The 21,802-nt window shown below is 39.3% G+C and overlaps 1 protein-coding gene across 1 annotated transcript; it reads left to right on the top strand.

Moving 5' to 3' along the window:
• The first annotated feature begins 18,994 nt into the window (after positions 1 to 18,994).
• Positions 18,995 to 20,671, top strand: LOC103515810 (BICD family-like cargo adapter 2). The gene is made up of 2 exons (XM_008480751.2): positions 18,995 to 19,548; positions 20,249 to 20,671. Exons 1-2 carry the CDS (start codon positions 19,325 to 19,327, stop codon positions 20,613 to 20,615), a joined length of 591 nt encoding a protein of 196 aa, XP_008478973.1. The 5' UTR covers positions 18,995 to 19,324; the 3' UTR covers positions 20,616 to 20,671.
• The last annotated feature ends 1,131 nt before the right edge of the window (positions 20,672 to 21,802 follow it).

Genomic DNA, 21,802 nt, shown 5'->3' with positions numbered 1-21,802 from the left:
AATTGATCATATCTCAGGATCGGTTTAGATTTTCGCAAAATCCTTTCTTATTGCACACCTAGACTGTTTTGCAATTATTCAAACAGGATACGGGATACTTTCTAGTTTCTAGTCTTCTAGTGCTCTTGTGTTGATCCAGCACCTAAATGGGAAGTATTAGATCTTTTCTCGCTCATGCTTTTACACTTTGGTATTTTTGGGCGCTCCGTAGGGACAGGATAGAACAAAGCCAGCCGTTCCGAGAACGAACCCTATCTGTTTAGGATAAACTCCGTCCCGGGCGGAAGTTTTGCAATTATTCAAACAGGATACGGGATACTTTCTAGTTTCTAGTCTTCTAGTGCTCTTGTGTTGATCCAGCACCTAAATGGGAAATATTAGATCTTTTCTCGCTCATGCTTTTACACTTTGGTATTTTTGGGCGCTCCGTAGATACTCGTATATAATTTACTACCAGATGAAATTGATTGCCTTCAACAAAAGTTTATTCAATGGTCCCACGACCTCATTATTCTTGCCTAGTGTCGAGTTTTTACTGCCCGTCTCAGCCATCAGCCATATCACTCCCAAGATAGAATCGGGAACGGGAGTAATAAAAAGCCGAATCACAAAGGAAATTTCCCTCTAAATTAAGCAATGAATTACCTTACGTACCGAAGAAATCTAAAGAATGAGCTATGCCTAACCCGAGAAGGTGGCCTGGGAAGAAAATAAAACCCAAGACACTTAGCAAAGGTCAAAAAGGAAATTTCGGAATGGAAAGCGAAAGAAAGCGTAAGAAATTTTACGGAGGAAAAGGCGCAGAGATATTTCATTTTGATAAGAACGTGGCCTAGCGTAGGTAGGAGGTGGGGAGAAATCTAAAGAATGAGCTATGCCTAACCCGAGAAGGTGGCCTGGGAAGAAAATAAAACCCAAGACACTTAGCAAAGGTCAAAAAGGGAATTTCGGAATGGAAAGCGAAAGAAAGCGTAAGAAATTTTACGGAGGGAAAGGCGCAGAGATATTTCATTTTGATAAGAACGTGGCGTAGCGTAGGTAGGAGGTGGGGAAGTAGGTACTTTTTGGTACACAGTCGTTATATTAGCGGCTAGATAAAAAAGCCACCTTTGGAAAGCGATGCTGGGAGAAAAAATTGGATACCTACCTACTCTCTATGTCTAATTGAAGTAGACGTTGTAAATTCTGACCGAATATGACTAGATTTTCACTTCAGATAGGTATTTCAGGTACCTTTATCTTAGCTGAATACTTATCTTTATCTTATCTGAATAATTATCTTTATCTTAGCTGAATACTTACGTTTATCTTAGCTGAATACTTATCTCTATCTTATCTGAATAATTATCTTTATCTTAGCTGAATACTTATCTTTATCTTATCTGAATAATTATCTTTATCTTAGCTGAATACTTACGTTTATCTTAGCTGAATACTTATCTTTATCTTATCTGAATAATTATCTTTATCTTAGCTGAATACTTACGTTTATCTTAGCTGAATACTTATCTTTATCTTAGCTGAATACTTACGTTTATCTTAGCTGAATAATTATCTTTATCTTAGCTGAATACTTACGTTTATCTTATCTGAATAATTATCTTTATCTTAGCTGAATACTTACGTTTATCTTATCTGAATACTTATCTTTATCTCAGCTGATTACTCATCTTTATCTTAGCTGAGTATACGAGCGCAAACTCAAAGCGCAAGTCCTCGAATGCAGATATTATTTATGGACGAGAGGTATATGGACGTGAAAGAAGATGGCTTATTGACTACTTAAAACTTAAAGAGAAATAAAGATAAACTGATGATGCTGTTGTAGCGGCTTCAGCTGTAGCCGAATGGTGATGGCAGAATAAAGAAGAACTTTTTTGAACTTTTTCTGCCATACACCGGTGTGACGGTGCCAACGTTTCACAATCCGATGACGAACGCTGCATATGGAATCAAACTCCCCTGCAAGTCGATTAGTCGATTCTGAAATCAGTGGCAAATCGCGAGATTTTCAAAAAGGGGAGCTTTAAACATCTATAGTAGGTTGTTGTTTGTTGTTGATGGTGTTGCTGTTGTTGTTCTTGTTCGTGCTGTTGTAGCGGCTTCAGCTGTAGCCGAATGGTGATGGCAGAATAAAGAAGAACTTTTTTGAACTTTTTCTGCCATACTCCGTTGTGGTCTCTAGCCATGTTTAATTGGCTCGTCCTGAACCGCAGTCAACCATCGTCAACGCAGAACTTGTGCTTGTTCTTTAAAGGCAGAGAGAACCCTTTGAAGAACTGCCAGCTAGCTAGGCTGGTTATGTTCGTGCTGTTGTAGCGGCTTCAGCTGTAGCCGAATGGTGATGGCAGAATAAAGAAGAACTTTTTTGAACTTTTTCTGCCATACACTGGTGTGATGGTCTCTAGCCATGTTTAATTGGCTCGTCCTGAACAGAACTTGTGCTTGTTCTTTAAAAGCAGAGAGAACCCTTTGAAGAACTACCCGCTAGCTAGGCTGGTTTGGGTTAACTGTTCTTCTCCCTGTTTATAGTCCCAATGCTAGACACCAGTCTACTCTCTGTTTAACGTCCCCTAGCCAGACAATAAAAAGGTGTAGTACGGGTATCTAGGGGAACAAATCCGATAGAGAGGAAGGGAAGCGACGCGTCCCCAGCTTCCACGTAGGACACACCACTGACGCATGTTATGATTTAATATCTCCAGTACCACTTTTACTCGGTCGTAAATTAAACCCGAAGAATTTCGAAGCAATTAATCGAAAGTCAATGAAATTGCCTACACGATGCAGGATGCGACGTATTGAAATTTGCTAATGGCAACAAACAACTTGTGGATCTGTCAAGAGAGAAAACTTGGCAACCATGTCCGGTGTTGATGTCTTCTAATTGTTGGAGACATGTTTCACATGCTCGTTGGGAATTATAAGATTAAGAATTGCCTATTTCAGTACCACTTTTACTCGGTCGTAAATTAAACCCGAAGAATTTCGAAGCAATTAATCGAAAGTCAATGAAATTGCCTACACGATGCAGTATGCGACGTATTGAAATTTGCTAATGGCAACAAACAACTTGTGGATCTGTCAAGAGAGAAAACTTGGCAACCATGTCCGGTGTTGATGTCTTCTAATTGTTGGAGACATGTTTCACATGCTCGTTGGGAATTACAAGATTAAGAATTGCCTATTTAAGATCATTTGGTATTTAACCAAAAGGAATTCTAGATTTGGCATGCTTGTCACTTGTCACGAATGTTGTTCCCCGATGGACACACTACTACAAGTATTTTTGCCTATTTAAGATCATTTGGTATTTGACCAAAAGGAATTCTAGATTTGGCATGCTTGTCACTTGTCACAAATGTTGTTCCCCGATGAAGACACTACTACAAGTATTTACAATACACTACGCTAATTTTTACCACTTGACTAACATGATCTAGACTCGAACCACCAACCTTCGGATCTGAAGTCTGCTAATCAAAACGTCACTCAGTTTGGTGTTTTTGGGATTAGGTCACATAACATACCAGGAATTCTAGATTTGGCATGCTTGTCACTTGTCACAAATGTTGTTCCCCGATGGACACAATACTCTACGCTAATTTTTACCACTTGACTAACATGATCTAGACTCGAACCACCAACCTTTGGATTTGAAGTCTGCTAATCAAAACGTCACTCAGTTGGTGTTTTTGGGATTAGGTCACATAACAGCTAATTTTTACCACTTGATTAACATGATTTAGACTCGAACCACCAACCTTTGGATCTGAAGTCTGCTAATCAAAACGTCACTCAGTTTGGTGTTTTTGGGATTAGGTCACATAACATATAAGCCTGCAGGATTAAGTCATGTAAGTCTGCTATCCAATCAGTAAACATTCTGACAAAATTAAACAATCTCCAAACAATAAAGAAGTTATTGTTGACAAAGATGGATTTCAATATGGTGGTAGTAGATAAGGACGGGCTGAATACGGACGCATTTCGGAGGGCATTGTTCTTTTGGGCAAGCATACACAAAGGAATAACCACAACAATACAGCAGACACTTTGAGCGTAGGTGAAAGAATGGGTGACACGTCAAAATTGATAATTTAGAAGAACCAAATACACACCTCCATAAGCAACAAATAAACATGGAATTACTGAAAGGTAGATATAAAACCATGTAAAATACCAACTTTAAGACAACTTGCAATTCACACGAGTTCATCCTGGGGGTATTAAAATCCGGCTAAATTTTGTCGATTCACTAACAAGCTTTTTCCACTGAGACATTTCGTAAACTCGAAGATGACTTCAACCCGTTAATTTTAACCCTTGGTGTACGTCTTGGTGCAGCAAGTCAACAATTTGATGCAAAAAAAAGAGAGATTTGAAAGGGAAAACTGTTGCGGTCGTTCCGAAAGTGAAGAGAGAAGGAAGACAGGCTAGAACAAAGCCAGCCGTTCCGAGAACGAACCCTATCTGTTTAGGATAAACTCCGTCCCGGGCGGGAGTTTTGCAATTATTTAAACAGGATACGGGATACTTTCTAGTCTTCTAGTGTTGTGTTGATCCAGCACCTAAATGGGAAGTATTAGATCTTTTCTCGCTCATACTTTTACACTTTGGTATTTTTGGGCGCTCCGTAGATACTCGTATATAATTTACTACCAGATGAAATTGATTGCCTTCACCAAAGTTTATTCAATGGTCCCACGACCTCATTATTCTTGCCTAGTGTCGTGTTTTTACTGCCCGTCTCAGCCATCAGCCATATCACTCCCAAGATAGAATCGGGAACGGGAGTAATAAAAAGCCGAATCACAAAGGAAATTTCCCTCTAAATTAAGCAATGAATTACCTTTACGCACCGAGGAAATCTAAAGAATGAGCTATGCCTAACCCGAGAAGGTGGCCTGGGAAGAAAATAAAACCCAAGACACTTAGCAAAGGTCAAAAAGGAAATTTCGGGATGGAAAGCGAAAGAAAGCGTAAGAAATTTTACGGAGGAAAAGGCGCAGAGATATTTCATTTTGATAAGAACGTAGCGTAGCGTAGGTAGGAGGTGGGGAAGTAGGTAGTTTGGTACACAGTCGTTATATTAGCGGCTAGATAAGAAAGCCACCTTTGGAAAGCGATGCTGGGAGAAAAAATTGGATACCTACCTACTCCCTATGTCTAATTGAAGTAGACATTGTAAATTCTGACCGAATATGGCTAGATTTTCACTTCAGATAGGTATTTCAGGTACCTTTATCTTAGCTGTTACGTTTATCTTAGCTAAATACTTAACTTTATCTTATCTGAATAGTTATCTTTATCTCAGCTGATTACTCATCTTTATCTTAGCTGAGTATACGAGCGCAAACTCAAAGCGCAAGTCCTCGAATGCAGATATTATTTATGGACGAGAGGTATATGGACGTGGACGTGGACGAGAGGTATATGGACGTGAAAGAAGATGGCCACCCCCCCCCCCTTTGAACAGCCTGTATTGGTACGTACAATAAATTTGTACAAGGTTGTATTCTTTTTATTACCTTTCTTCTGTTTTTGGCAAAATGTCTTGTCAGTCATTTGAAATTCTACGAACGTGTCAGCCTAGGATGTTGGGTCAACTTTCTTGTAGTCGTTCTTTATTCAGTAGGCGTCACTTATTCTCTATTGATTTTATCATTATACCGTCTTAGTGATACTTGGATACACCGTTCAAACACTTCAACAGTGTCAATAGTCTGAGTGGGCTTGTTGAAAATCACTTGGATATGTCTTTGCGAGTGAAGTTCGATACTTCGGAAATATTGTTTGTTTTGCAGTGGCATTGCAGTTGCAATAAGTGGAAGATGAAAGGATATCTCTTGTTATTCTTTGCTAGATTTTATATGATATAGCTTCATATCTATGTAATGTTTGGTGGTAATTTGTTTCATAGTGCGCACACAAAATTCTAACCATTGCAGAGAACACCTCCATTTCCCTCGGACTAACCCTTTGGAGTATGTAAATAAAATAAATAAATGCCGTTTCTTTGTGTATTATCATATCACAAATTTGGTGCTTACTGCAGCATAATAAATATGTAGTTTGAGATATTGGGAAAATCCTACAATGCTGCAGTGAGCACCAAAGTTGTGACATAATAACACAAAGAAACTGCATTTACATTTAGTAGGATTTTCCAAATATCTTAACAACCCTTTGGAGTAGTATTTCCCTCGGACTAACCCTTTGGAGTATGTAAATAAAATAAATAAATGCCGTTTCTTTGTGTATTATCATATCACAAATTTGGTGCTCACTGCAGCATAATATGTAGTAGGATTTTCCAAATATCTTAACAACCCTTTGGAGTAGCAGAATATGTACGTCTTAGGTACCCGTCTTCTCACTTTCGCTTTTTCACTTCTTGTTCCTCATCCCATCTCTGACAATTGCCAACATACCAATCAAATTAAACAACTCTTAAGTGCCACGATCGCTCTAGGGGTGATATCTTCACGCGTTGCCAACAAACCTATTGAATAATTCAAATCGTAACCTGGCGCACAGCGGTGCCAACGTTTCACAATGTGGTTCTCGAGATAGAGCGATCAGTGTGTGAAATGTGAATGAGTGAATGGATCTTGTTCTTATAATATAAGATAGCTTCATGTCTATGTAATGTTTGGTGGTAATTTGTTTCATAGTGCGCACACAAAATTCTAACCATTGCAGAGAACACCTCCATTTCCCTCGGTCCATAATATCGCTTACCATAACAATAAGAAATGCATTCAGTATAAAACTCGATACTATTACAGTTGTTCTACCGTGTGTCACAGAAATACTGTAGGGTACCGTCCATAATATCGCTTACCATAACAATAAGAAATGCATTCAGTATAAAACTCGATACTATTACAGTTGTTCTACCGTGTGTCACAGAAGGACTGTAGGGTACCCGTTTATCTTTTGAACGGCTAAGGTTCGGTTTATCAATATCATTTATCAGGCCGTTAAAGTTATTGGCTTGTTAAAGTACCATTGATTCAAATGTGTTTTAACTGGCCGATATTTTTAACAGCTCAATAAAAGCTATTGATAAACCCAGCCTAAGAATTTTTTGAATTCTGATCAATCCTAGAATGTCTAGAATTCTTAAAATTTCTCTAGAAATAAAAATATATTTTTTAAGCCAAAAGTGACACTTTTCGGGGGTGGAACCTGAACGCCACCCGCTGGCGCTGGATGGGCCATATGCCTTTTCCTAGTACTGGGATCAATCAGAATTCAAAAATTTTACAGCCGTTCAATAGATAAAGGGGTCGCAGGACTTCTGGAGCACACTGTGTAACTGTGAATATCATTTTGAATGAGACAATAGTCATGCGACACATCATCTAGCAGACCTGCAGAAAATATCTCAGCTATTACCTTATTTTCCATTGGAGATTCCATAGACGAGGAATGTTTTGTTCCGATTTTTATCTTCTTTTTGTGATTCTGATTCTGATCTTAACCGCACCATCGATCGCTTCGGTATCCTTCAGAAATCGTTCAAAATGGCAGAATAGTTGTGAAATTCTTGAGCAGACACAAGAAACGGTCTCTGTCTTGCTCTCTCTCTCTCTCTCTCTCTCTCTCAGGGTCTGGTCAATTTCAATGACAAATTGGAACCCGTTGACATTTATCTGAATGTGGTGTACCACAGGAAACTTGGCTGGGACCTCGGGAGTTTCCATGAAATCCGTGAAACAATAGGACTGCTTGTAGAGGAACAACTGGATTTGTTACCTAGACTGTAGACAGATTCACAGCTGTGAAGATATACCGTAAAAATATTGATAGTTTGCTGATCATATTGACAATACTTTTTCATAGCAGAATTTTATCTCTCTCTCTCTCTCTCTCAGGGTCTGGTCAATTTCAATGACAAATTGGAACCCGTTGACATTTATCTGAATGTGGTGTACCACAGGGAACTTGGCTGGGACCTCGGGAGTTTCCATGAAATCCGTGAAACAATAGGACTGCTTGTAGAGGAACAACTAAGTCCAGTTAACTAGACTGTAGACAGATTCACAGCTTGGTGAAGATATACCGTAAAAATATTGATAGTTTGCTGATCATATTGACATTATTGACAATACTTTTTCATAGCAGACTTTTCTTGTCAATAGGCTGCCTCGAAATACAGAAGTCTTTCTACATATTTCTAACTTTATATTCCAAATTTCAACTTTCAGTTCACATTTTTTTCGGCTCAAACTTGGCAAGGGAAATTCAGACTGGTATCCTCCCTGCTTACAGTCCTCCAGCCAGACAAATCTGGTCTACTCCCTGCTTAAAGAAATTGATGCCTTTCGCCTGTCTCCTTTGATAACAAGTTTTTGTTCTTGGTAACAAGTGTCTGGTCTTGTTCCGAACGGGATTGTTGCAATCAACTTGACCAATTTGATCACTTTTAATAATCCTTCCAACAGGCAAGGCACCTATCTCACGGACACGAAAGACAAAGGCACTTGGTTATTCAGAGGGTGGTAAGAAATGTATCACTCGGTTGTCAAAGTTTGGGTGATAGATCAAACTAAATTATTATTACTATCTCACGGACACGAAAGACAAAGGCACTTGGTTATTCAGAGGGTGGTAAGAAATGTATCACTCGGTTGTCAAAGTTTGGGTGATAAATCAAACTAAATTATTATTATTTTTTAAAAAGTCCTTCCTCGTGGGCCTATTGGTTTCAAATATTCTGGCTGTGATTTTTTTTTTTTACGGGTGCTCTGAAGATTTAAAAGTTGTTTTGGAGAACCATAAAAATTGATTAAATGATTACTATTAGAGATTTAGAGGCCATCTCCTAAGATCTCCTCAGCTACCTAATCCCTGAACAATTTGAAGATGGCTTGAGATCTTCCGGTTGCGTGGAAGAGCTCACTAAGTGAGAATCTGGAAGTCTTCATTCACCTTTCAATAAAAAATAAAACATTTCCTACCTTACATTCGCTTTCCGTGTCCGCTTGATAAGGCCATCCTACCTGAAACAGGAGGCATAAATAATGGGTATTTAACTATTTATCAAAATCAAGATCGAACTCACCTACCTAACAGTATTTCGCCTAACAGAAAAAGACACTGGCGAAACGGTCAACTCAAGACCGCAACCGAATCACCTCGACAAAGAACCATAAAAATTGATTAAATGATTACTATTAGAGATTTAGAGGCCATCTCCTAAGATCTCCTCAGCTGCCTAATCCCTGAACAATTTGAAGATGGCTTGAGATCTTCCGGTTGCGTGGAAGAGCTCACTAAGTGAGAATCTGCAAGTCTTCATTCACCTTTCAATAAAAAATAAAACATTTCCTACCTTACATTACTTTCCGTGTCCGCTTGATAAGGCCATCCTACCTGAAACAGGAGGCATAAATAGGGTATTTAACTATTTATCAAAATCAAGATCGAACTCACCTAACAGTATTTCGCCTAACACTGGCGAAACGGTCAACCCAAGACCGCAACCGAATCACCTCGACAGTCATGCATTGTGGTGACATAGCTGTAATAGTACAGAATAATAAAGTACAACTCGATGATATCCAGTCCATAATATCGCTTACCATAACAATAAGAAATGCATTCAGTATAAAACTCGATACTATTACAGTTGGAGTTCGGTCAAAAACGTAAACAATAACAAATAGTGAATTTGCATTTCCAATATTAAAATTGGTCGCAGGACTTCTGGAGCACACTGTGTAACTGTGAATATCATTTTGAATGAGACAATAGTCATGCAAACATCATCTAGCAGACCTGCAGAAAATATCTCAGCTATTACCTTATTTTCCATTGGAGATTCCACAGACGGGGAATGTTTTGTTCCGATTTTTATCTTCTTTTTGTGATTCTGATTCTGATCTTAACCGCACCATCGATCGCTTCGGTATCCTTCACAAATCGTTCAAATGGCAGAATAGTTGTGAAATTCTTGAGCAGACACAAGAAACGGTCTCTGTCTTGCTCTCTCTCTCAGGGTCTGGTCAATTTCAATGACAAATTGGAACCCGTTGACATTTATGTATCTGAATGTGGTGTACCACAGGGAACTTGGCTGGAACCTCGGGAGTTTCCATGAAATCCGTGAAACAATAGGACTGCTTGTAGAGGAACAACTGAACTTGTTAAGTATACTGTAGACTGTAGAGTGTAGACAGATTCACAGCTTGATGAAGATATACCGTAAAAATATTGATAGTTTGCTGATCATATTGACATTATTGACAATACTTTTTCATAGCAGACTTTTATTGTCAATAGGCTGCCTCGAAATACAGAAGTCTTTCTACATATTTCTAACTTTATATTCCAAATTTCGTTCACATTTTTTTTCGGCTCAAATGGTCCATAACAACTAATCGATAAGTACCCAACTGGTCCAACCAGATTCGGACACTTGGCTTCCGGCTAAGTGAACCAAATAACCAATTCGATCATTTAATTGGTTCCGATAAGGATGTGTGAGGAAATGTATGTCAAATTGACCATTTGGCCATGTGTGTGTTTGGCCCCGAATTGGCCCGAATGTAGGTCCTGCATTTTGTTTCAGTCCGGGTCAATCTGGTTCATTTGGACAGGGTCAGGTCACGGCAAAATTTGGAGAGGTGTCTTTTTTTTTCAGAGGTTTGATAGAGGGAGCTGTAACTGCTAAAACTTTCGTTGTCCATTCATGTTGGGTTAGGCTTCTCAATAATTATGGGTAGCTTCTCAATTATAGGTTAAGCTTCTCCATTAGCGTTTCACATGAATGAGGTGCCATTAGTTCCAGAATTTCGAGTTATTGATTCGTGCTCAACTAGTGAGCATTTAGCCAATCATGCAAGTATTTTACCCCACGAATTGAGCAGTATTTTTTTTTTTTTTTTTTTTTTTTTTTTTTTTCAAAGAGGTTTGATAGAGGGAACTGTAACTGTAAAAACTTTCGTTGTCCATTCATGTTGGGTTAGGCTTCTCAATAATGAATAATTATGGGTAGCTTCTCAATTAGCGTTTCACATGAATGAGGTGCCATTAGTTCCAGAATTTCGAGTGATTGATTCGTGCTCAACTAGTGAGCATTTAGCCAATCATGCAAGTATTTTACCCCACGACTTGAGCAGTAAATTAAGTGCACCACCTTTCATTCCTTACTCAAGGTTTTTATTTTATTTTCAACCCAAATCCCTATAAAGTTTAATTTTCCACACACCTAACATCAACTTTCTCATATATGGGAACTTATAAATATACCGTAATCCAGTTATGAACCTAATACTTGAAGAAGTTAAAGTTTTCCCCTATCTGAAAGAGTGAATATAATATACCTTAAACCCCCGGTTTTAATATATTTTTAACCTCGATTTTTATTATGAAAATCCTGAACTCCGAAAGTTTTTAATAGTTGCATGGCTCTCTCCCTCCCTCCCTCCCCTCTTTCTCTTTGCTCGTAACAATTTGAAAAGAAAAACGTTTTTAATATGGAACTATAATATCAACATGACTTTAACCCCTCGTCGTGTCTTGTGATCACCACAATCCGTAAACGGACAAAAAGATCGAAGGGTTAAATGAAGTAAAATTAAGGAGTAAAATCCAAAACAGTCTTCAAGAAAGTCGGTCTGAAGTGTTCATTTCATTATTAGATTTTTTAAATTTTCATACGAAGATACGAATGCTCAGAACACTCCGAGCAGACTCAGAGACGCAGATAGGGCTAGTTTCTCTATACATACTCCCTATGGAGAGTTTCCTTCAATGAAATAATTCACATTCTACAATTTGATCACTTTTTATAGGTAGAAGAATTAAGGTTATCTACCAATTTCAGCCAAATTCCATTTAGGGGTGATTTTGACTCCATTCCACCAAGGCAGAGCGGATGCTTCCAAGGGGTTAACTTTTCGCAGAGTAAAATATAGAGGACATTATTATTCATATATTAAGTACCAAGTTTTTAATAAAAATAATAGTAGTGAAAATTTAAAAAAATTAGAGCAAGGTGCGAAAAAAAGCAGAAGAGGAAATATGAAAAGGAAATACCCAACTATGAAAGGTAGGTAACTAATACTTATAATAATATTATTAAAAATAAAAACAAAAATAAATTAAAGAACTGAAAGAGGTACAAAAAAAGTTGAAACACGAGTGTAAGTCAACAGTTTCACAAGTTTCAGGTACTGTTTCTTTTTCTTCTTTCTTTTTTACCTTCTCCTTCTTCTTCTTTTTCCTCTTCCTCCTCCTTATTCGTCTTCTTCTTCGTCTCCTTCTTCTCCTCCTCCTTTTCTTGACTAATTTGCGTTTGTTTTCTGTCTTTTAGAAGAAAGTCAAGAAACGAGATTCTTTTTGCCATTTGTTTTGACAGGGAAGTTTCATTTGGGGTCCTTGTCCCCGATAATTTTCACATGTTCCTCCCGAAAGTTCCGAATGTTCCTGCATAAGCAATTAGGAAGCGGCTCAACTAGAGAGCACGAATCAGTCGAAATTCTGGAACTAATGGCACCTCATTCATGTGAAACGCTAATTGAGAAGCTTTTTTTTAAAGAGGTTTTGACAGAGGGAACTGTAACTGCTATGGTCTTATCGTCCCGAAATCGAAGAGAGAAGGAAGTTTGACAGGGGGAACTGTAACTGCTATGGTCTTATCGTCCCGAAATCGAAGAGAGAAGGAAGACAGGATAGGAGAAAGCCAGCCGTTCCGAGAACGAACATTATCCCATCAGGATAAAATCCACCCCGGGCGGGAATCGAACCCGCGGCCTAGCGCTTACAAGGCAGACGCACTACCAACTAAGCTAACTTGGCTGGCCATTGAGAAGCTTAACCCATAATTGAGAAGCTAGGAAGCTACCCATAATTATTTAGTACGACTTTCGGTAATTTAAAAAGGTCCAATCTGATCTTAGTGGAAGCGGTGAAGAACCTTTGCTACAGGAGAAACATTTCTGAGAAACTCTATTACAACCCACAGCATACAAATGTCACACTTGACAGCATTGAGAATAGAAAGGGGAACTGGGGGAGTATAGGAAGCGGGAAAAATCTTTTCCAAAGTCAACCACAGAACGTTTGGATTTGAGCTGTTTCGGAATTTTTGTTTCCCTAGATGTCAGCCGTTCCCAAATGGGTTCCCAAAAAACTGCCCAGTTTTGGGTGGTGAACTTATTTCACTGAACCGCTAGTGAAAACAGTGGAGATGCCAAAACTCCGGACTAGATTTGGCCTTCCAAGGCCTGCCGCACATGGGAAGCGTAATCGCAAGACTCCAGTGTGAGAGGTCTGTATGATTTTGGTAGGTTTGAATTTCTTGTAGGCCTCGCGCCACTTATAGTCGCTACGCTCCCAATGTTCGATGGGCCTAAAGCTCCAAGGGCCCTTTTTTTGAGTTCCACAGTTCATTGAACCACACTGAGAAAAAAAATGGTGGCAGGGTGCTACAAGTTTAGGGTGGAAGTGTGGAAGAACTCTATTACTGGGTTACTTCCCCTGATTTAGGCTGTTGGAATGCTATATTATAGTGTCGAGCTTCCAGATAGAGAGTTCAATATTAGAGTGTCGGAACCCAGTCACCAAATTAGTTGGCACACTATTTTTATTATTATTATTATTATTATTATTTTTTCCTCATTGCACTTGTTGAGAACAGCTTTGCTTTGTACAGTTTCATTCCCAACATACTCACTCCATCACTTGTCAGCTTGTCAACAAAATTTCGTTCTTACCTCGAACTTTTTTTACCCTCAAATTTTCTAACCGCAAACTTTTTTCCTCTGTTTGCCATATGCCTTTTCCTAGTACTGGGATCAATCAGAATTCAAAAATTTTACAGCCGTTCAATAGATAAAGGGGTCGCAGGACTTCTGGGGCACACTCTGTAACTGTGAATATCATTTTGAATGAGACAATAGTCATGCGAACATCATCTAGCAGACCTGCAGAAAATATCTCAGCTATTACCTTATTTTCCATTGGAGATTCCACAGACGGGGAATGTTTTGTATCTTCTTTTTGTGATTCTGATCTGAACCGCACCATCGATCGCTTCGGTATCCTTCAGAAATCGTTCAAATGGCAGAATAGTTGTCTTGTCAACAAAATTTCGTTCTTACCTCGAACTTTTTTTACCCTCAAATTTTCTAACCGCAAACTTTTTTCCTCTGTTTCAGGTAAGAGATGCTCCCTGTTTGACTACTTTGACCTCATGTGGGGGCACAATTTGTGGTAATGTGTTTTCTGTGATTTTTTTTTTTCCTTTTTGTTTTCACAAGCTAGCGGCAATCAGGTATAGTGACCGTAAAAACGTCCTGTGTACAAAAAAAAGTACGTGTTCACAGTTGGGATTTTGTTATAGTTTTTTCAATTTGTTTCACCATAACTCTCGAACAGTTAGTCAAGTTTTGCTGAAATTGGACAAAAATTTAATACAACACCTAAAGGACATTGAACTTCCTGTTTAGATTATTGGATTTTGCTGTTAAGTTTTTTTTTCTTTTGCTGTTTTTTGATGGTGCTTGACGGAGCACAAGCCTATGAATTCATAGAGCCATCTTGGAGCATACTCAAAGGTTGACAAACACTTTAGTAAGAAATGTTTAGATGATCATCCCCATATTACAAATTCTAAACTTCCACACCTGAGAATGTTCAAGGCACTCTCCGGACATTCTCAGAAGGACAGACACATGATCATCCCTGGATTAGAAATTCTAAACTTCTAGTCTCTCTACCTTCTTCTAAACCTCTAGTCATATCAAGATGTTGGGGTCAAGAACCTCAGTAGATCTACTGATACCAAGAACGCTTGAATGTTGGAAACCTGATTGTTGGAAACTTGAATGTGATCAGATTCTGATGGATTGGTTGTATCTGGCTACTCGGTCTGATTTATGCAATCCAGTTTGGGTGAATTGGGTGATTGATTGGTTGAGTGTTGATTTTGTTTAGGCTGCCTGAAGACTATCGTGACCTTTAAAGTCTCTAAATTTCCAGCTTCTGTCGTGGACTTTAAAAGTCTCTACGGTTTCCAGCTTCTTGCTGGAAATTGTATTACACAGACGGTTTTTTATGTTGATTCTGAATGCTTCAATGCCTTGTTTCACCAAATCTATGAAATAGGATGGCTGTTTTAGAAATAACTTTATCGATTGTTCCTCTGGCTCTGGCCATGAAATGTCTCTCTCCTAACAGATCCTCATCCAGATCGAAGCTCGAATGCCCGACCTTTTTATTATGTTAAGGCGTTCTCTTCTTGATCCCTCGTGGGTCACGTCCATTTTCTTTAGGACTATTGCACTGCAATGCCCGACCTTACGACGGAGAGTTTTCAGTTAATCCAGTGTTCAGGAAATACTGGCCTGTGTAAATCAAATGGGTGACGCCAAAGAAAACCCTCCACACTGTGTTAACTCTGGTAAGATCGGCCATAAGAGATATCCACAAATAAAGGTTCTACTAGACCAAATAGTACACGTATGTATCGCCATTAGTTCTGGCTTTCATCTGTTTCCGTTTGATAAACCTACATTAGAACATTGAATAAACTTTCTCCTAAGTTTAATCGATGTAGATTTTTTCCTCGGGCAAAAACTCCCACCGGCTATTTCTGGTTGCCAAATTTGGCAGATGGATCTAATGAGTCTGCCAATTTGTATTGACAGATGTACCTCGGCTCAATTGAAGGCGGTTCTCAAGTTGTATCAGAAAGGGATTTTTTCTGAGTTTCTCTTAGCGGAAAGGCGTTTTTCTGAGGGTTTTTTTTCAAACGGAAAAAGGGATTTTTGCAGTAGGACGCGATTACCCAGATGGTCACCCATCGGCTTTCATCTGTTTCCGTTTGATAAACCTACATTAGAACATTGAATAAACTTTCTCCTAAGTTTAATCGATGTAGATTTTTTCCTCGAGCAAAAAATCCCACCGGCTATTTCTGGTTGCCAAATTTGGCAGATGGATCTAATGCCAATTTGTATTGACAGATGTACCTCGGCTCAATTGAAGGCGGTTCTCAAGTTGTATCAGAAAGGGATTTTTTCTGAGGTTCTCTTAGCGGAAAGGCTGTTTTCTGAGGGTTTTTTTTTCAAACGGAAAAAGGGATTTTTGCAGTAGGACGTGATTACCCAGATGGTCACCCATACGGATACCAACCTCGTGCAATGTTGCTCCAGTGATCTATCGGGAACTAATATATTCAACATGCTATCACCACAGTGCCGCTAGCTATTCTTCAATTCTATTTAGCTTAACCAAACAAAACTCATTGTCAACTGCATAATGGAAGAAATTTCACCATTGCAATTTCCTCCAATATCCTCTTTCGCAAGCGGTGGAAATTAAAAATATCCGTCTATCAAATGCAAGAAATTTCACCATTGCAATTTCCTCCAATATCCTCTTTCGAAAGCGGTGGAAATTAAAAATATCCGTCTATCAAATGCAACGGAAGTTACGGAAGTGGTGGAAACGTCAAGTGACAGACACACTCGGCCTATAATAACACGGAACATACTCGCACATAGCTAGGAGGGTTTTTTCAGCATTTTTCTTTGATTTATTTTTTCTTTCGACCTTCATAAATTCCTTCTCTGGAACTTTGGATTTCACAGCTTCTCCTTCTTCTTTGGCTTTGAACTTGAACATTTTCTTTTCATGCCTATCCCATAGGTGTTGTAGTTTTGCTCGATTCTGGTAAGAAGGTTCAGCATTTTTCTTTGATTTATTTTTTCTTTCGACCTTCATAAATTCCTTCTCTGGAACTTTGGATTTCACAGCTTCTCCTTCTTTTTTGACTTTGAACTTGAACATTTTCTTTTCATGCCTATCCCATAGGTGTTGTAGTTTTGCTCGATTCTGGTAAGACAAGTGACAGACACACTCGGCCTATAATAACACGGAACATACTCGCACATAGCTAGGAAGGGTTCAGCATTTTTCTTTGATTTATTTTTTCTTTCGACCTTCATAAATTCCTTCTCTGGAACTTTGGATTTCACAGCTTCTCCTTCTTCTTTGACTTTGAACTTGAACATTTTCTTTTCATTCCTATCCCATAGGTGTTGTAGTTTTGCTCGATTCTGGTAAGAACTTTCAACATTCATTCAACACCCCCTCTGGAACTTTGGATTTCACAGCTTCTCCTTCTTCTTTGACTTTGAACTTGAACATTTTCTTTTCATTCCTATCCCATAGGTGTTGTTGTTTTGCTCGATTCTGGTAAGAACTTTCAACATTCATTCAACACCCAGCATTTTAGGACAGCAAACGAAATTTGACATTTAGGAGCTCGAGTGATCCGGAGTCGACGAAAATAATAAGCACTCTTATTTTGATTGCACATACTTCAATGGGACAGTCGGGATACTTTCTGGTGTTCTCGAGTTGACCCAGCACCTGCATGGGAAGTTCCTTCTCTCTTCGATTTCGGGACGATAAGACCATAGCAGTTAAAGTTCCCTCTGTCAAACCTCTTTAAAAAAAAAACGCTCTGCGCGCCGAATACAAACAACTCACCAAGAAGCTAGCCAAACGGGTGGCGCAGGCGGACACTCTCCAGGGCTGCTGCGCAAAGGTCAAACAGGCCGTGCGGGAAATCGACTACAAACGGCAACAGCAACGGGAGAAAGTCGAGGCGTTGCAAAACAAAACACATGAAGTTTCATTTTACGAGTCACTTTACAGCGGTCCATTTTCGGACGCTTTTCAGCGCAGAAATCCACAGTGCCTTTTAACAGTAATCTACATTTTTACAGTACTTACATTTTTCACATGAGAATCTAGACATGGGGTCGATTAGTACTCGTATTTCTCAACAAGTAGAAATTTGACATTTAGGAGCACGAGTGATCCGGAGTCGACGAAAACTATAATAAGCACTCTTATTTTGATTGCACATACTTCAATGGGATAGTCGGGATACTTTCTGGTGTTCTCGAGTTGACCCAGCACCTACATGGGAAGTATTGTGTCCCTTAAGACACATCTGCTATTATGAATGGGTATACCACAGTTCAAAACACATGAAGTTTCATTTTACGAGTCACTTTACAGCGGTCCATTTTCGGACGCTTTTCAGCGCAGAAATCCACAGTGCCTTTTACCAGTAATCTACATTTTTACAGTACCTGCATTTTTCACATGAGACTCTATAGACATGGGGTCGATTAGTACTCGTATTTCTCAACAAGTAGACCAAGTAGTCAGAAGAAGGCCGTTGATATACATGGTCTGATTTGCAAATACTTCATTTATGGCGGTGGTGGGTAATTGAAAATGAAAATGATCTCTAATGATCACCTACTATACTATCAATGACCACCGAGTATTGCCATGCTTCCCAAGCAATTATGTATTGCTAAATTGTGTATAACCTAGCTGGGTTCATGGATAAGATGCATAATTGTGTAATTGTGCTTCAACACCCAGCATTTTGGGACAGCAAACGAAATTTGACATTTAGGAGCACGAGTGATCCGGAGTCGACGAAAACTATAATAAGCACTTTTATTTTGATTGCACATACTTCAATGGGACAGTCGGGATACTTTCTGGTGCTCTCGAGTTGACCCAGTACCTAAAGACCAACAAAAAAAAGTGGCCCTAGATAGAAAGCTAATTTTGACGGTAAGTCAGCAACATTGGAAAGTAAGTCAGCAACAACCAGTATATTCGATGCGGACTCTATGATAAGCAAGTCATATAAAGGACAAAAATACCAGAAAAGCCCTAATTCAACGGTACCTCAGGAAGATTGGAAAATTCTCGGTCGATTTGATGCGCGGTAAGTCAGCAACATTGGAAAGTAAGTCAGCAACAACCAGTCTATTCGATGCGGACTCTATGATAAGCAAGTCATATAAAGGACAGAAATACCAGAAAAGCCCTAATTCAACGGTACCTCAGTAAGATTGGAAAATTCTCAGTCGATTTGATGTGAACTCCATGATAAGCAAGTCGTAAAGGAAGACCACAAAAAAGTGACCCATAAAAAGGAAGACCAACAAAAAAAAGTGGCCCTAGATAGAAAGCTAATTTTGACGGTAAGTCAGCAACATTGGAAAGTAAGTCAGCAACAACCAGTCTATTCGATGCGGACTCTATGATCAGCAAGTCATATAAAGGACAAAAATACCAGAAAAGCCCTAATTCAACGGTACCTCAGGAAGATTGGAAAATTCTCAGTCGATTTGATGCGAACTCCATGATAAGCAAGTCGTAAAGGAAGACCACAAAAAAGTGACCCATAAAAAGACCTCTTTGACGGGTACCAACAAAAGGCCACTTGGACGGGTATTGGAAAGTTCTCAGCGCGCACTCTAAGATCATGGCTGACTTTGCCCCGCTGCGCAAGGAACTCCAGAGCAGGATCGAAGAACGCAACGCTCTGCGCGCCGAATACAAACAACTCACCAAGAAGCTAGCCAAACGGGTGGCGCAGGCGGACACTCTCCAGGGCTGCTGCGCAAATGTCAAACAGGCCGTGCGGGAAATCGACTACAAACGGCAAAAGCAACGGGAGATAGTCGAGGCGTTGCAAATACAGCTTGGGTAAGTTGGCCGAGTGGTTATCAGGCTTGCACTCCGAAGGTCCCAGGTTCAATTCCCGGCGGGGTCGAAGTTTTTTCGGCTCTGTGCTTGGATTTTGGGCTGCACTCAGTCTCGTGAGGACAATTGAGTAGCTACTTTAATCGAGTAGCGACCAGTGGCGGCATTACCAGAGTAAAAAGAAAAATTATAGGTATGTCAAAAATAGTAAAGGAGGCTCTTAGTAATGCTGTGATATCCACACAAATTGCTCCTCAGCTTCACCACAAATAGATCATGATGATTTTAGATTTTTGAGATTTTCACTTTGGAGTCTTTGGTACAGGTAACACTCCTGTAAAAATATACTCAAGCCCGATTCTCCGTATAGTTCAGGTCACGACGCTATAGTCAAGTACAGTCAAAAAAAATATATGTTCTACCCATATTTGTTTCACCCATAACTTTTGAACGGTTTGTCCGATTTTAATGATGGTATTCGGCAAAATTTAATGTGTTCCCTTAAGGTGTTTCCACACATAGTAGACCGGCCGTCGATCGACTGAACTGTCAACACTACCTCGACAACATAGATTCGCCTCGTACCATACAAGTAAGGAAAGTCACATATCGATCAAGTATATACGTCTTGGACATCGACTACAGAAACTGCCTAATGCGACAGTCTAAATAAAGCACTAATATCTAAACAAATTTCCTGCAGCGAGCAAACTGGCGAACTGAAAAGCTTTGGCGATCTGAAAAGCTTGGAGCCAACCTGTGCCCATCTGGAAGAGGAGAACGAACGGCTGAAAGAAAAACTGGAAGACGCCCACAAGATCAACCAGGCACTCAACCAAGGTCTGATCAAGAACAAGGATGACCTGCTCACCAACTACCACGACGAAACGTGTAAAATCAAAGCCGAAATTCAAGGGCTTCGGGACGCGCAACATGCTCTCATTAAAGAGAATCTGAAGCTGAAAGAAAGCATTCGGAGACGGAGCATGGTTGAGGAAAGCAATATAAGGAACAGGAGAGTGAAAACAAATTATACACAAAAGAAGAGATCTAAAAGAAATTTTTGGTAATAAGAGGAAGAACTGAGTTGAAATTTGAGTAAAAACAATTCTGAAAGAAAGTACGAGTATAGAGCTATATCCACACATAATTGACGACCATCGATCGACATCCATCGACGGCCGTCGACTACGTGTGGACACAGCTTTAAAATGATGAATTAGGAAACAACAAACGAACAAGGAAGTCTGGACGAAATATCTATTATAAGGATGAGGAATTAGGGACTAAGCAAGATTTTACAAATGAAAGAATACTTGTTGTAACCTTTAAATCCTAATCTTTCTAAAGTCTCAATCTCGAGTGTGTAACCTTTAACATGTAGGTACTGGGTATACTTTGTTTTCTGAGGAAAATGTCAAAATCAGGCACAATAATGTTCAGAAACTAACCCGTAAAGGTCGTAAAGTTTTGGACATCTGCAATTCTGCACTATAAACATCTTTCTAAATCCTGAGGCAATGCGCTCAAGAGTTGGTTGAATACTAATGCATAGGCTAAATGCTAAAAGCCAAATAAGTTCAGGGGGTCACTCCAACGGGTAAGGACTGAATATATCATCAATAATATTTACCTAGAGGATATTCTCGATGGTTTTAAAAATCATGAGTAGGGAAAGTAGGAAAAAAACAAAAAAGAGGAATTGTGTTAATGTTAAGCATAAATGCTTGTCACAGTTGTCACAAATGTTGTGCCTCGTTTTTGTTACAAATGTCGTGCCTCGTTTAATACACTACGCTCAATTCTATGACAACTTGGACTTGAACCAGCAACCTCCACATTCAAAGTCGAACGTGCTAATCACTACACCACTAAGGTTGGGAATATGGAAAGTACAAGATCAACTTACTATAACTAGAATAGAACAGGATAAATGGGATATTTAGGATTCCAACAGCCTAAATCAGGGGAAGTAACCCAAAAATAGAGTTCTTCCCCCCTAAACTTGTGGCACAAGGACAACTCATTGTTACACCCTCTGACTATCAAAGTCACGATCCCATTTCGTCTTGGTATTTGGTAAATGACGGCATTTGCTACAGCACCCTGTCACCATTTTCTCTCTCTCTCTCTCTATCATGAAAAAATATATAAGAACATTCAATTCAAATTCAAATTAAAAATTCAGTGCAATAACTATCACAAATCGACACAAATCGCAATGATCATTAAACTTGTTATCTCTTTGGCTACAAAC

The sequence above is a fragment of the Diaphorina citri genome, unplaced genomic scaffold, assembly GCF_000475195.1.
Source record: "Diaphorina citri unplaced genomic scaffold, Diaci psyllid genome assembly version 1.1 scaffold1419, whole genome shotgun sequence".
In the NCBI taxonomy this organism is placed as follows: Eukaryota; Metazoa; Arthropoda; class Insecta; order Hemiptera; family Psyllidae; genus Diaphorina; species Diaphorina citri.
The sequence above is the reverse complement of the archived record's forward strand: the minus strand, read 5'-3'. Positions and strand labels throughout refer to the sequence as shown.

What these genes read in the sequence shown, in the direction of transcription:
- LOC103515810 (XM_008480751.2), top strand. Translation starts at nt 19,325, where the DNA reads ATGGCTGACTTTGCCCCGCTGCGCAAGGAACTCCAGAGCAGGATCGAA. An exon ending in GCGTTGCAAATACAGCTTGG is followed by an intron (nt 19,549 to 20,248) that starts GTAAGTTGGCCG and finishes AATTTCCTGCAG; the next exon opens with CGAGCAAACTGGCGAACTGA.